Source organism: Carcharhinus amblyrhynchos, unplaced genomic scaffold (genome assembly GCF_965287045.1).
Source record: "Carcharhinus amblyrhynchos unplaced genomic scaffold, sCarAmb.v2.hapA scaffold_37, whole genome shotgun sequence".
Taxonomy (NCBI): domain Eukaryota; kingdom Metazoa; phylum Chordata; class Chondrichthyes; order Carcharhiniformes; family Carcharhinidae; genus Carcharhinus; species Carcharhinus amblyrhynchos.
Genome location: NW_027649778.1, coordinates 9,510,204 through 9,524,601, shown reverse-complemented (window position 1 = coordinate 9,524,601; position 14,398 = coordinate 9,510,204). Strand labels below are relative to the sequence as shown.

General features: G+C 46.8%; 1 protein-coding gene across 3 annotated transcripts in view; it reads right to left on the bottom strand.

Moving 5' to 3' along the window:
• Positions 1–14,398, bottom strand: part of LOC145362284 (RAC-beta serine/threonine-protein kinase) — a 109,343-nt gene that overhangs the window by 26,596 nt on the left and 68,349 nt on the right. For all 3 annotated transcript variants that reach the window (XM_080218372.1, XM_080218371.1, XM_080218373.1), the window contains one exon: positions 4,720–4,848. In XM_080218372.1, coding sequence (XP_080074498.1) covers positions 4,720–4,848 — 129 coding nt within the window. The remainder of the gene's footprint in view (positions 1–4,719; positions 4,849–14,398) is intronic.

Below are 14,398 nucleotides of genomic sequence, written 5' to 3'. Positions count from 1 at the left end.
GGAATTTGAATTCAGTAACGAACTATCTGGAGTCTACCGATGACTGTGAAACCCTTGTCGATTGTCCGAAAAACCCATCTGGTTCACTAATGCCCCCTTAGGGAGGGAAATTCTGCACCCTTACCCTGGCCTACAGCAATGTGGTTGACTTTCAACTGCCCTCTGAAATGGCCAAGTGAGACACTTAGTTGCATCAATCGCAGCACAGTTCCTCAACAAAAACATTGTGGATCAACCCACAGCACGTGGACTGCTGTGTATCAAGGAGGCAGCTCACCACCACCTTCTCAAGGGTAACTAGGGATGGGCAATAAATGCTGGCCAGCCAGCGATGCCCACCTCCCACGAATAAATAAAAAAAGCTTCAGTCTCTCTTCTTATTTATCAGTGTCACAAGTAGGCATACATTAACACTGTAATGAAGTTACTGTGAAAATCCCTAGTTGCCATACTCTGGCGCCTGTTCAGGTATACTGAGGGTTATTAGTACAACCAACGTACCTAACCTGCAGATCTTTGGACTGAGAGGGGTAACCGGAGCACCCGGAGGAAAACCCATGTGGACACGGGCAGACTCCACAAAGACAGTGACCTACCTTGAGGGGGCGGGGGGGGCATTTGGGGCCATGGTGGTACAGTGGTTAGCGCTGTTGCCTCACAGCATCAGGGACCTGGCTTCGACTCCCGGCTTGGGTCACTCTGTCTGTGCAGAGTTTGCACGTTCTCCCCGCGTCTGCGTGAGTTTCCTCCGGGTGCTCCTGTTTCCTCCCACAATCCAAAAATGTGCAGGTTGGGTTGATCGGCTGTGCTAAATTAAACTTAGTGTCGAGGGATTAACAGGGTAAATATGTGGTGTTACAGGAATAGAGCCTGGTGTGGAATTGTGATCGCTGTAGACTCAATGGGCCAAATGGCCCCCTTCTGCACTGTGGGGATTCTAGGATTCTAAGCCTGGGATCGAACCTCGGTCCCTAGCGCTGTGAAGCAGCAGCGCTAAGCACTGTGCCACCGTGCTGTCCCTCAATGTAGCAATAAGATGTAGCACGGGAGCATTTGGGAAATGGCCCCCTCAAAAGAAACCCTTCAGATTGTATTCTGTAAAGCAAGAGCCTGCATTTCTGTAGCACCCGTCATGACCCCTGGTTATTCCAAAGCAATTTTCAGCCATTGATGTATTTTTTAAAGTGGAATCTCTATTGTATTGGGGGAGATGTGGTAATTTAAGCTTTAAAAACAACAGTGTGACTCAGTGATCTGATCATCGGTCAGCTTGCATGTGTTGTCTTGTGGACAATTTGGCTACACCGCAGTGGTACACTTCAAAAGAACATCTGTTAAATGCTTTCAAACCTCCTGCAGTTGTGGCAGGTGCTACGTAAATGCAAATTCACTGTTTTTAATGTCAGATTCTTTCAATAACCAAATGGCCTCGGGTGAGTCATTACCCTAGCAGGTAAATATGCACCATCTTGTATTACACTGCAGCGTTCTTCACAGAGTGACTCGCTAGGGGATTTTTCTAACCGGTTCTAAGCATCCGGAAAGACTGAACAGGGTGGGACTGCTTTCTCGACACATCTTGAACTTTCAGAGGGAATTGAGGGAATTCAAATTCCGCCACCTGCTGTGACAGGATTCGAACCTGGGTCTCCAGAGCATTAGCTGAGTTTCTGAATTAATAGTGCAGCGATGATGCCATTTGGTCTCACTTTCACCTCGTGTCATTAATTTCTTCCTGAAATCTCTCAATGTTTTGGCGTGCAATTTTCCAGAGAAGGTGTACTGACTTCTGGGGCAAACCAAATGGATGGAAAGGGGGTGGGGAGCCTTACTAACCAAAACCCAAAAATTTGATAAAATGTCGAAAGAGATTCCACTCTGCAGTCCCAGGTTTTGTAGAGTAAAATAAAAAATTCTGGGAGAGATGGTATTGGCGTTGGGGCAGCAGGGAGAGAAATGAAGCCACAAGCTGAATAAAAGGTCAAATAGGCAACAGAATGCAGCCCAAACAACCTTGATCCAAGGCAGGATTGTGCCTGCTTTGGAGAGGGTGCGGCACAAGAGTCATGAGATTGATTCTTGGGATGAGGGGAAAGCAGAATGGGCCACAACCTCTGGGGTTTAGAAGAGTGTGATGTAATCCCGTTGAAACATACGAGAGGGTTTGAGAAGGTAATGTTGTTTCTCCCAGAGTGGATTAATCTTACAAAGAGCAACCCAGCACGGGAAACAGGCTCTTCGGCCCAACGAGCCTGCGCCACCATCTTAACAAAAGATTTTCCTACACCTACCTTGACCCACGTGTATGCATATGGTACCCCTATTGTAACCAGATTCAGAGGAGAATAGTTTAGGGAACTTGAAATAAGGGTGACAGTTACCGTTTCAGTTTAAGGGACTGGCCATATGGGAAGGTTTACTCAGGGTTGTGAATCTTGGAATGTACCATCCCAGATGGTTGTGGATGCTTATTCATCAGGTTTACCCAAGACTGCCATCGAGAAAGTGTGCACACATTAAGGGAATCAAGAGATAACAGCATTGCTTGAGATTACTCATGAATCTTGACCGCACCCAATCTTAAAACAGGGCTCTTGACCTGCGCGCAGCGCTCAGATGGTGGCCTAGCCAATGTCTCGTACTTGTGGGCAGCACGGTGGCACAGTGGTTGGCACTGCTGCCTCAGCACCAGGGATCCAAGTTCATTTCTAGCCTCGGGAGACTGTGTGGAGTTTACATGTTCTCCCAGTGTCTGTGTGGGTCCCCTCTGGGTACTCTGGCTCCCTTCCACACTCCAAAGATGTGTAGGTTAGGTTGACTGGCTGTGCTGAATTGCCCCTTGGTATTTCATAGAATCCTACAGTGCAGAAAGAGGCCCTTCAGCCCATCGAGTCTGCACCAAACACAATCCCACCCAAGCCCTAACCCCATATCCCTACATATTATACTCACTAATCCCTCGACACTAAGGGGCAATTTCTTAGCATGGCCAATCAACCTAATCTGCACATCTTTGGACTGTGGGAGGAAACCGGAGTACCCAGAGGAAACCCACGCAGACACGAGGAGAATGTGCAAACTCCACACAGACAGTGACCCGAGCTGGGAATCGAACCCAGATCCCTGGAACTGTGAAGCAGCAGTGCTAACCACTATGCTACCGTGCCGTCCATATCAGGGAGATTAACAGGGGAGATCTGTAAGGTTACAGGGATAGGATGGGATTGTCGTTGGTTGACTCAATGGGCCAAATGGCCTCCTCTTACACTGTGGGATTCTATGATTCCGTGCTTTTGTATTCAAAGCCCCAGAATCCTATCTGCCTTTTCATGGTCTTTTCCATCTGCACTCCAATCTTTAAAGCCTTCTGTATTTATACCCAGTAACCTCAGAAAAACACAGAAAAATTGGATAGAACCATGGAATCATGCAACACGGGAGGCCATACGGCCCATTGTCCCTCCAGCCAGCTTTTCAAAAAAGCTATCCAATTAGTCCCTGTTCCCATCCCACAGACCTGCAAATTTGTCCCCATCAAGTCTTCAGCAATTGTTCCTTAAGTATATGAACCCAAAAAGCTTTATGCTGTTGCTCCTTTCTTTCAAAATGCACCAGTGTACTTTGCTTCCCATCGAACTGTGTATGCCGCCTGTTGGCCCACTGCGGAATCAGCTAGTCTTCAAGCACAAAGCCAGAGTGGCCAAGCTGCAGAATGATTCAGGAAGCTGTAGCTTCAACCAAATCACCCCACACAGAGGCACCTCTGGAAGCTTTCCTGTCCCTGCTAACGTGCCAGGCAGTGGAGGAAATGGTTCAACGCTCTGAGAATCTTCAGCTGCCTGCATCATGCTCGAGAGATAGTTTCAGTTTGTGGCTACCATTGACAAAAGTCATAGAATCCCCACAGTGCAAGAGGCCATTTGCCCATCGAGTCTGCACCAACAACAATCCCATCCAGGCCCCACCTCCGTAACCTTAAGTATTTATCCTGCCAATCCCCCGACACTAAGGGGCAATTTAGCATGGCCAACCAACCTAACCCACACATCCTTGGAGTCTGGGTGGAAACCAGAGCACCCGGAGGAAACCCACACAGAGATGGGGAGAACATACAGACTCCACATGGTCATTCAAGGCTGGAATTGAACCTGGGTCCCTGGCGCTGAGAGGCAGCAGAGCTAACCACTGTGCCGCCCATAACATGTCCACACAACTACTTTAACCACAGTGCCTCAAAGGGAAATAGTTCCCGGCTTTTGATCCAGTGGCGATGAACGAACAGCAATATAGTCCCAAGTCAGGGTGCTGTGTGGTTCAGAGTGAAATTTGGGAGGTGATGGCGTCATCTTTGGAAGGTTTCTGGTCCCTGCAAATATGCCAGGCAGCAGAGGAAATGGTCCAAAGGCAGTAAGAATCTTCAGCTGTCCCCACCACGCTCGAGAGATAGTTAAGTGCTTTGCTTAAGAAGCTGCAGTCCTCAGCTCGTGTTGACAGAACCATAGAATCCTTGTTGCCTTCACCCAGTAGAGGCTGCAGGCTTGCGGGGGGAAGCGCTGTATTGAAACTGGCAAATTGCTCCCACATGATAGTTAAGACTTTGGTCCAAGCAGTTGAGAAGAAACGCCAATATATCACCAAGTTAGGATAGTGCATGACTTGGAAGGGAACTTGTGTACATCAGAGACAGACACCACTGTGTCACTCATCCCAAAGACTCACCTGCTACAGAGAAGTTATTTAAAGGAGGCAGACCATGATCCGGGCTCTCGGGCTTCTCCTTATAGCCAATGAAAGAACCATCCGATTTCAACAGGAAGTACCTTGGTCTCCACGTTTTAATATATTCACCTGTAAGTAATGAACAGGAGAGGAGGTTAGGACAGCATCAATTCCACAGGATCAACTGGCAAAGCCGCAGTGGAAAATGGGGCATTAGGATTCAGAAAGACGCCACCTCTCAAGCTGTGCAAGGGCTTAAAAACTTGACCACGCACAGAGCAACAGCAGAAAAAGGGTTCGAGTCCACCTGGACATTTTGGTAAACCGTCCGAATGATCTGCCCATTGCTCAGAGACTGGCGTGGAATGGCAGAACTCCACCTTGGAGTTCGCTTGTAGGAAGATAACAACGAATTTTTGTTTTCTTAAAATAGAAATGGGCACAACCGATGAACATGGGAAACAGATCATTTGGGCCCTTGAGCCTGCTCCACCATTCAACAATTCCGCTTCAATCGAGCACAATAGACAAAGCGATCTGAACTAACAATCAAGCCAAGCACCTTAGGGAAGTACAAGTCACCAGAAGCAAAATGAACATCATCGTCTCTGTTCTGAGTCAGGGTGGACAGGGAGTTGGAAGGGACAGGTCTACGCCCTTTGGTCCACAGATTTATATTTGAACTCAAGTCTCACAAGAACACAAAAGCAAATTGATTTAATAACACAAGATCCTGCTCTTTATTAAAAAGGACTGATTTATTGTTACATGTACTGGGGTGCAGTGAAAAAAATTTGTTTCTTGCAAGCTACACAGGCAAGACAGACCGTTACTAGTGTGTCCTGGGCTAGAGAAGATATAGACAAAATGGTCAAATGGATAGATGGAATTTAACTCTGAAACGTGTGAGGTGAAACACTTTTGGAAGGAGCAATTTGACAAGGAAGTATTCAATGAACGGCATGACATTAGGAAATTCTGTGGAACAAGCATGTTTGTCCATTGATCAACTAATATGGCAGGGGGATGGGAACCTTTGCAAGGGTTCAGAGCAGGGGGAATTAAGAACAAGAAAAGACAGTAAGGAGAATAAGGAAAGTGAAATCAAGGGCCAGTCAGATAAGAACTGAGCGAAAAATAGTAGGAAAGGGAAAAGAGATGTTAAGAGTGCCCACTTAAAGGTTTTGTACCTGAATGGTCGGAGCATTCGAAACAAAATGGATGAATTAGTTGCACAGATAGATGTAAAAGGGTACGATGTAGTTGGCGTTATGGAGATGTGGCTCCAAGGTGACAAAGGAGGGCTATTCAGTGTTTCGGAAGAACAGACAGAAAGGAAAAGGTGGAGTTATACTGTTGATCAAAGATGGTATTGATAAGATATTGAGGAAAGGTATTAGCATAGATATGTGGAAGGGGAACCGATGCAGCAGTCAGAGGGAAATAAAATGGGGACAAAAACAAAAGGCAGCAAGGGGGAAAGTGGAAGGCAGAGAAACCAAAGACAGAAATCAAAAAGGGCCACAACACAGAGTGCACTGACTCTGGAGAACTGTGAATGGGTCCAGTAAGGCTAAGAGAAATAAAACACAGAAAGCGTACTAAACATGACAGGACAAATGGTCTGGGGTGTGTTTACTTTAATGCAAGGAGTATGACAGGCAAGGCGGATGAGCTTAAAGTTTGGATTACTACATGGAACTATGATGTTGTGGCAGTTACGGAAACTTAGATGAAAGAAGAGCAGGACTGGCACCTCAGCATTCCAGGATTTAGATGCTTCAGGCAAGACAGCGAGGGTAACAAAAGAGCTGGAGGTGTTGAGTTAAAAAGGGAGGCGGTATTGGAAGTTCTGAAAAACATTAAGGTGGAGAAGTCTCCAGGGCCAGATAGGGTCTATCCCAGAATACAGAGAGAGCAAGGGAAGAAATTGCTGAGGCCTTGGCCAAAATCTTTGTATTCTCTTTAGCCACTGGCAAGGTACCAGAGGATTGAAGAGTAACTAACATTGTTCCTCTGTTTAAGAAGGGCAGGGGACACAATCCAGGAAATTATAGGCCTGTGAGCCTTGCATCATTCTTAGGGACAGGATGTACTCACATCTGGAAGAGAATTTGGACAAGGTGTCACATAACAGACAACTACATAAAGTTAAAGTATATGGAATTGCAGGTAATGCCTTGAGATGGGTGGAAAGCTGCTGAGGAACCAAAGAGTTGGCATAAATGAGTCTTTTCCTGATTGGAACCAGTGGGGTTCCGCAGGGATCTGTGCTGGGACCCCAAGTGTTCATATGATAAAGTAACAATTTGGAAGAGGGAACTGAATGTATTATCTGCAAAGCTGTAGATGATACAAAGTTGGGTGGGAGAGTGAGTGGTGAAGTGGATGCAGAGATGCTTCAGCATGATTTGGACAGACTGAGTGTGTCGTTACGTACATGGCAGATGTGGTATAATATGGATAAATGTGAGGTTATCCACTTTGGTAGCAATAATAGAAAGACAGATGATTACTTAATGTAAATTGAGAGAGATGGATACTCAACGAGACCCTGGAGTCTTCGTGCATCAGTCGCTGAAAATTAGCGCACAGGAACAACAGGCAATAAAGGAGGCAAATGGTATGTTGGCCTTCATAGCAAGGGGATTTGAGTATAGGAATAGGGATGCTTTGCTGCAATTCTAAGGGCTGAATGGCGTACTCCTGCTTTTAGTTTCTATGTTCCTATCTCTGAAGGCAGAAGGGCATGTTAGTACGGTGGTGAAAAAGGCATATGGGACATTTGCCTTCAACAGTCGAGGCACTGAATACAAAAGCAAGAAAGGCATGCTGGAGTTGTGTAGAACTTTGGTGAGGCTTCAGCTGGAATGCTGTGCACAGTTCTGGCCACCACATTATAGGAAGGATGTGATTGCACTGGAGGGGATGCAGAGGAGATTGACCAGGATGCTGCCTGGGATGGAACATTTAAGTTATGAAGACAGGTTGGATAGGCTTCACTGGAGCAGAGAAGACTGTGGTGGACAAGACTGTGAGAGGCATGGATAGAGTGGATAAGGAGCAGCTGTTCCCCCGAGCTGAAGGGTCAGGTTCAAGGGTCGAGAGCTTCAAGTTTTTAAGTGTCCAAATCACCAACCACCTGTCCTGGTCTCCCCGAAGAAGAAAGCCCACCAACGTCGCTACTTTCTCATAAGGCTAAGGAAATTTGGCACGTTAGTTACGACTCTCACCAACTTTTACAGATACATCATAGAAAGCATCCTTTCTGGTTGTATCACAGCTTGATATGGCTCCTGCTCTGCCCAAGGCTGTAAGAAACTACTAAAGATCACGAATGTAGCCCAATCCATTACGTAAACCAGCCTCCCATCAAATGACTCTGTCTACACTTCCTGCTGCCTCGGAAAAGCAGCCAGCATAATTAAGGACTCCACACACCCCGGACATTCTCACTTCCACCTTCTTCCCTCGAGAAAAAAATACAAAAGTCTGAATCACGTACCAACTGACCCAAGAGCAACTTCTTCTCTGCTGCCATCAGACTTTTGAATGGACCTACCTTGCATTAAGTTGATCTTTCTCTACACCCTAGCCATGACTTTAACTCTACACTCTGCACCCTCTCCTTTCCTTCTCTATGAACGGTATGCTTTGTCTGTATAGGGCGCAAGAAACAATACTTTTCACTATGTTAATATATGTGACAATAATAAATCAAATCAAGGTGAAGGGCAGGGGGTTTACAGGAGATGTGAGGAGAAACTTTTTTACTCAGAGGTCGGTGACGGTCTGGAATGCGCTGCCTGAGAGGATGGTGGAGGCGGGATGCCTCACATCCTTTAAAAGTACCTGGATGAGCACTTGGCACATCATAACATTCAAGGCTACAGCCAAGTCGCAAAAACCCAGCTTGCAGGTGCAGCAGGTGGTCAGGAAGGCGAATGGGATGCTGGCCTTCATAGCGAGGGGGATTGAATATAAAAGTAGGGAGGTCTTGCTGCAACTGTATAGGGCATTGGTGAGGCCGCAGCTGGAGTAGTGTGTGCAGTTTTGGTCGCCACACTTATGCAAGGATATTTTGGCCTTGGAGGGAGTGCAGAGGAGGTTTACTAGGCTGATACCGGAGTTGAGGGGGTTGAGCTATGAGGAGAGGCTGAGTAAACTAGGCTTGTACTCGTTAGAGTTTAGAAGAATGAGGGGAGATCTCATTGAGACGTATAAGATGATGAATGGGATGGATAGGATAGAGGTGGAGAGGCTCTTCCCGCTCAGAAAGGACAGTAGGACTAGGGGGCACAGCCTCAAGATAAAGGGGGGGGCGGTTTAGAACGGAGTTGAGGAGGAACTTCTTCACTCAAAGGGTGGTGAATCTCTGGAGTTCTCTGCCCATTGAGGTGGTGGAGGCTGCCTCGCTAAATATTTTTAAGACACGGGTTGATGGGTTTTTGATAGGCAAGGGGATTAAGGGTTATGGGGAAAGGGCGGGAATGTGGAACTGAGACACAACAGATCAGCCATGATCTTATTGAATGGCGGGGCAGGCTCGAAGGGCTGGATGGCCTACTCCTGCTCCTATTTCTTATGTTCTTAAGTGTTGGTAAATGGGATTAGATGGGAGTTCAGGTGTTTTATGCATGTTGGTACAGACTCGATGGGCTGAAGGGCCTCTTCTGCACTGTATGATTCTATGCTGTTCTTGGGTCGGTTGGTATATGACCTCAGAATTTTGTATCTTTTTCCTGATGGAAGGAGGAGGAAAGAGCATATGCCCGGGCACGTAATTATGCTGGCTGCTTTTCTGAGGCAGCAGGAAGTGCAGATGGAATCAATGGATGGGAGGCTGGTTTGCATGGTGGACTGGACTTCATTCATGACCATTTGTAGTTTCTTGCAGTCTTGGTTAGAGCAGGAGCCATACCAAGGTGGGATTCATCCAGAAAGGATGCTTTCTACGGTGCGTCTGTAGAAATTGGAGAGCGTTGTAGCAGATATGCTGAATTTCCTTAGCTACCTGAGAAACTAGAGGCATTAACAGGGCAGTGAAAGAAAGTTGTGTTACACCTTCCTAAATTATTGGTTCTGTCTCAGTCGAGAATTTTGTGATTAGCAGAATTTGGGAATGATGAAGAGCTGGCATCAGGGGGCTTTATTGGGAGAGCAGGTGGTGGCATCATGGTGGGAAGGGATGAAGGGGATGTGCCTGGGCCAAGGGTTGGGTGGCAGTCAGCAGACCTGCTGCACTGCGGGAGCACAGGAATGGTGCCAGGTTAACCAAGTGGCAAGGTCAGAGCGTCAAATCGTTTACCACGTCCGATTCAAGCGCACTGCTGACATTTATCCCCTGGAATTTCACTAACCCTCAAACTCTTCCTCAATCAGTTCCTTACACCTCAATCCCGCCAATCCATCTCTGTGTCAAATCATCAACACGCACAGAATTCAATCAGGGAATGAAATGGCCAATATATAACCACAGGAGAGACAATAAACTGCATTCATATGGCACCTTAAAAGCCAAAACATTCCATCCCACAGAAACGTTATCACATAAGGAGATATTCGGACACTTGGACAAACATTTGGTTAAACGTTTTAAGGTTTAAAGTAGATGGGGGTTCAGAGAGAGGATTCCAGAGATCAGTATCTCAGTAGCTGAACATATAAGCAAGGATGGGGAGGAAGGGGTGAAGGCCAGTCAGCCCCTCAAGCCTGCTCCACCATTTAGTGAGATCATGGCTGATCTGATGGTAACCTCAAAGCTGCATCCTGCCAGCTCCCAATAATCTATCATCTCCTTGCTTACCAAGAACCTATCCACCTCTGCCTTAAAACTATTCAAAGGCTGTTTTCACCAGCTTAAGGTGCAATTACCAATGTGTTAACAGGATCCAAACCAGTTGTGAAGTCAAAACCCTTCCTGCACCACCGCCCCCTCCCCCCCGCCCAACAACCCAGTATCCCAGCTATCCCTAATTTATGTTGACTTGTTCAGTCTCTCAGCTCTCCCTCCACACAACCCAGTGTCCCAGCTAGCCCGTATACATATCGACTTGTTCAGTCTCTCAGCTCTCCTCCCATTCAGCCCAGTGTCCCAGCCAGCCCCTCTTTTGGTCAACCGATTTAAAAAAAGGGAGCAGATTAAGAAAAGGCCAATCCGCTAAGTGCTCCACAGTGCATCCTCACAATCTAACCAAAATACCATTGACACAATAGTGAAGTAGAGGGACAGGAGTAACCAGCAAAATATTAACAGCACGGATATGTGGGGTTTTCAATAAACAGGTTTTTAAAATGCGATAAATTGATAAGACCATCTTTAAAAAAAAAAGCACAGGTTTCAGCACTGTGGTTAGCACTGCTGCCTCACAGCGCCAGAGACCCAGGTTCGATTCCCAGCTTGGCTCACTGTGTGGAGTTTGCATGTTCTCCGTGTCTGCATGGGTTTCCTCCCACAATCTGAAAGATGTGCTGGTTAGGGTGCATTGACTCAAACCGGCGCCAAACTGTGGCGACTAGGGGAATTTCACAGTAACTTCATTGCAGTGTTAATGTAAGTCTTACTTGTGACTAATAAATGAAAAGGTTTCAGGGATTCATCGTGCACGTGATAATGTTAAACTTACATAAATCATTAACATGAATGTAGCTCAAACACTGAATATCAGCTCAACACAACCTCTCCTCCCCAAAGGACGTCAGGAGGTACAGAAGGTTCACTGAAGTGACCCAAGAGATAAGAAATCTCAGCTGGGAGAATTCGCTGGAATACACAGCAAGAGGCAACCCCATTCAAGATATTCAAAAATAAAGAGCTTTTGAAAAAGCAACATGAGAAAACACTATTTCCACTAGCTTGTGGGTGTGTTTTTAATTTAAAAAATGGCAATAAACTTGACAATGGTTCTCAAATCGAAAGCATTGCTCCGACATTTCATTTTGAGGAACATAGAACCCCGACAAGAAGCCATTCCGCCCACTGATTCTGCACCGACTCTTTAACAGAGAATCTCACCCACGTCCTCCCCTCTACTCTATCCCTGTAACCCCAACATTTAGCATAGCCAATCCAACCAACCCACACATACTTGGACTGTGGGAGAAAATCGGAGCAAACCCACGCAGACTCGGGGAGAACTCCACACAGTCACCCAAGGCAGGAACTGAACCCAGGTTGTTCTATATATAAACTGCCCTTGCCTCCTAAACGCCTGGGAGTCATTCAGCCTCCACCACCTTTTATAGAGTCATAGAGGTTTACAATATGGAAACAGGCCCTTTGGCCCAACTTGTCCATGCTGCCCTTTTTTTTTTAAAGCCCCTAAACTAATCCCAATTGCCCGCTCTTGGCCCATATCCCTCTACACCCATCGTACCCATGTAACTATCTAAAAGCGTTTTGAAAGATAAAATTGTACCTGTCTCTACCACCACCTCTGGCAGTTTTGTTCCAGACACTCACTTTGGGGAAGTGAATTCCTGACATTTACCACCCTCTGCAAGATCATTCCCAGGCATCTACGTAACACGATGTTGCCACAGTGCCAGACGATCATAGGATGCTCTCTCTTTCGAGGGTGATTTAACCTGAGATCACCCACACCTCAGGAAAGGGGCAAGGTTAAGGCGGGGCCTTCATGGATAACCTCAGCTGGTACGGGAATTGAACCCACGCTTATGGCGTCATTGTGCATCACAGCCTGGGCATTGATCGCATATTCATTCCATATATAAATGATCCGAACCTCTTCGTGTGATTCCAGTCAGTAATGCACATCACAAACGGCGAGATACTTTCACTAGTGGGAAAGTCTCGAACAAGGGGACAGAGCTACAAGATAAAGGGCTGGTCATTTAAAACAGACACATGGAAATTTCTGCTTCAGGTGGTGAATCTCTGGAATTCGCTGTCCCATAGTGATAGAGGCTGGATCATTGTAAGTATTAAAAGTGGAGGTGGATAGATATTTGATAACATGAAGTTAAAGTTTATCTATTAGCCACAAGTAGGCTTACATTAACACTACAATGAAGTTACTGTGAAAATCCCCGAGTCGCCCCACTCCGGCGCCTGTTTGGGTTCACCGAGGGAGAATTTAGCGGGGTCAATGCACCTAACCACACATCTTTCGACTGTGGGAGGAAATCGGAGCACCTGGAGAAATCCCGCGCAGGCACGGGGAGAACATGAAGGCTCCACACAGACAGTGACCCAAGCCGGGATCAAACTCAAGTCCCTGGTGCTGAGAGGCAGCAGCACTAACCACTGTGCCAACCCCGCTCGATCGAAGAATAGGGGGTTGTGATGCAGAGAAGGAATTGAGCCAATGTAGATCAGCCATGATTGTATTGAATAGCGGGGCAGGCTGGAAGGGCCTGGTGGTGTACTCCTGCTCCTATTTCTTGTGTTCGGGGGCTGACGTTACGTCAGAACAGTCACAAACCTTACAGAAGGCGATGGAGCTCCCTTATCATCAGTGGGGGTTCCCTGCTACCTAGCACTGCACATGAATCCATCCAAACCTGTTACTGCCCTATGGCAACTCCCAGCGCCACACTCTACACTTGGCTGTCAGTTTTAACAAAACTGGTGGGTTATTCCTAATTTACACTTCTCTCCATTAGCTAAGCGGGGTCAAAATATTGTGGAACAGCCTCCCTTTGTCATGTGGAGCAGGCAACTTTATAACAAAAAACTCAATTCTCTGGACCTGTCTCTCCAACAAGGCTGACATTTACTGCTGTCCATTGCTGCCCTGCAGGAGGCGATGGTACGCCCACAAGGGAATTAGGTCTGGAATTCCAGGCCTTCAGAATGGCTGGTATTCTTCCAAGTCAATATGGTGCATGATTGCCTGGATGGGTGCAGCTCCAACTACACTCAAGAAGCTTGACACTATCCAGGACAAAGCAGCCCCGCTTGATTGGCATCCCATCTACAAACATCCACTCCCTTCACCACCAACGCTCAGTAGCAGCAGCAGTGTATGCTGTCCACAAGATGCACTGCAGCAATTCAACAGATATCCTTAGACAGCACCTTCCAAACCCACAACCACTTCCATCTAGAAGGACAAGGGCAGCAGACAGATGGGAACACCACACCTTGCAAGTTTTCCTCCAAAACACTCACCATCGTGACTTGGAAATATATCATCGTTCCTTCACTTTCACTGGGACAAAATCCTGGAATTCCCTCCCTAATGGCATTGTGGGTAAAGTAGCCAGCTCAGCTACCACCTTCTCAAGGGCAATAAATACTGGCCAGCCAGTGATGCACATGTCCCACGAACGAATAAACAAAAACAGTTTATTTGTGGCACAAGTAGGCTTACACTAACACTGCAATGAAGTTACTGTTTAAATCCACACTCCATGCCTGTTTGGGTACACTGAGGGAGACTTTAGTATGGCCAATGCTATACTAGTACTAGTATGGCCTAACCACCTTTCAGACTGGGGGAGGAAACTGGAGTGCCCAGAGGAAACCCACACAGACACGGGGAGAATGTGCAAACTCCACACAGACAGTGACCCAAGCTGGCAACTGAACCCAGGTCCCTGGCACTGTGAGGCAGCACTGCTAACCACTGTGCCAATTTGATGGGGAACTTACAGCTTGCGGTGTAATGCTTCTGCTATCCTTTTCCTTCTCCGTGGTCAAGGGCACAGGTTCAGG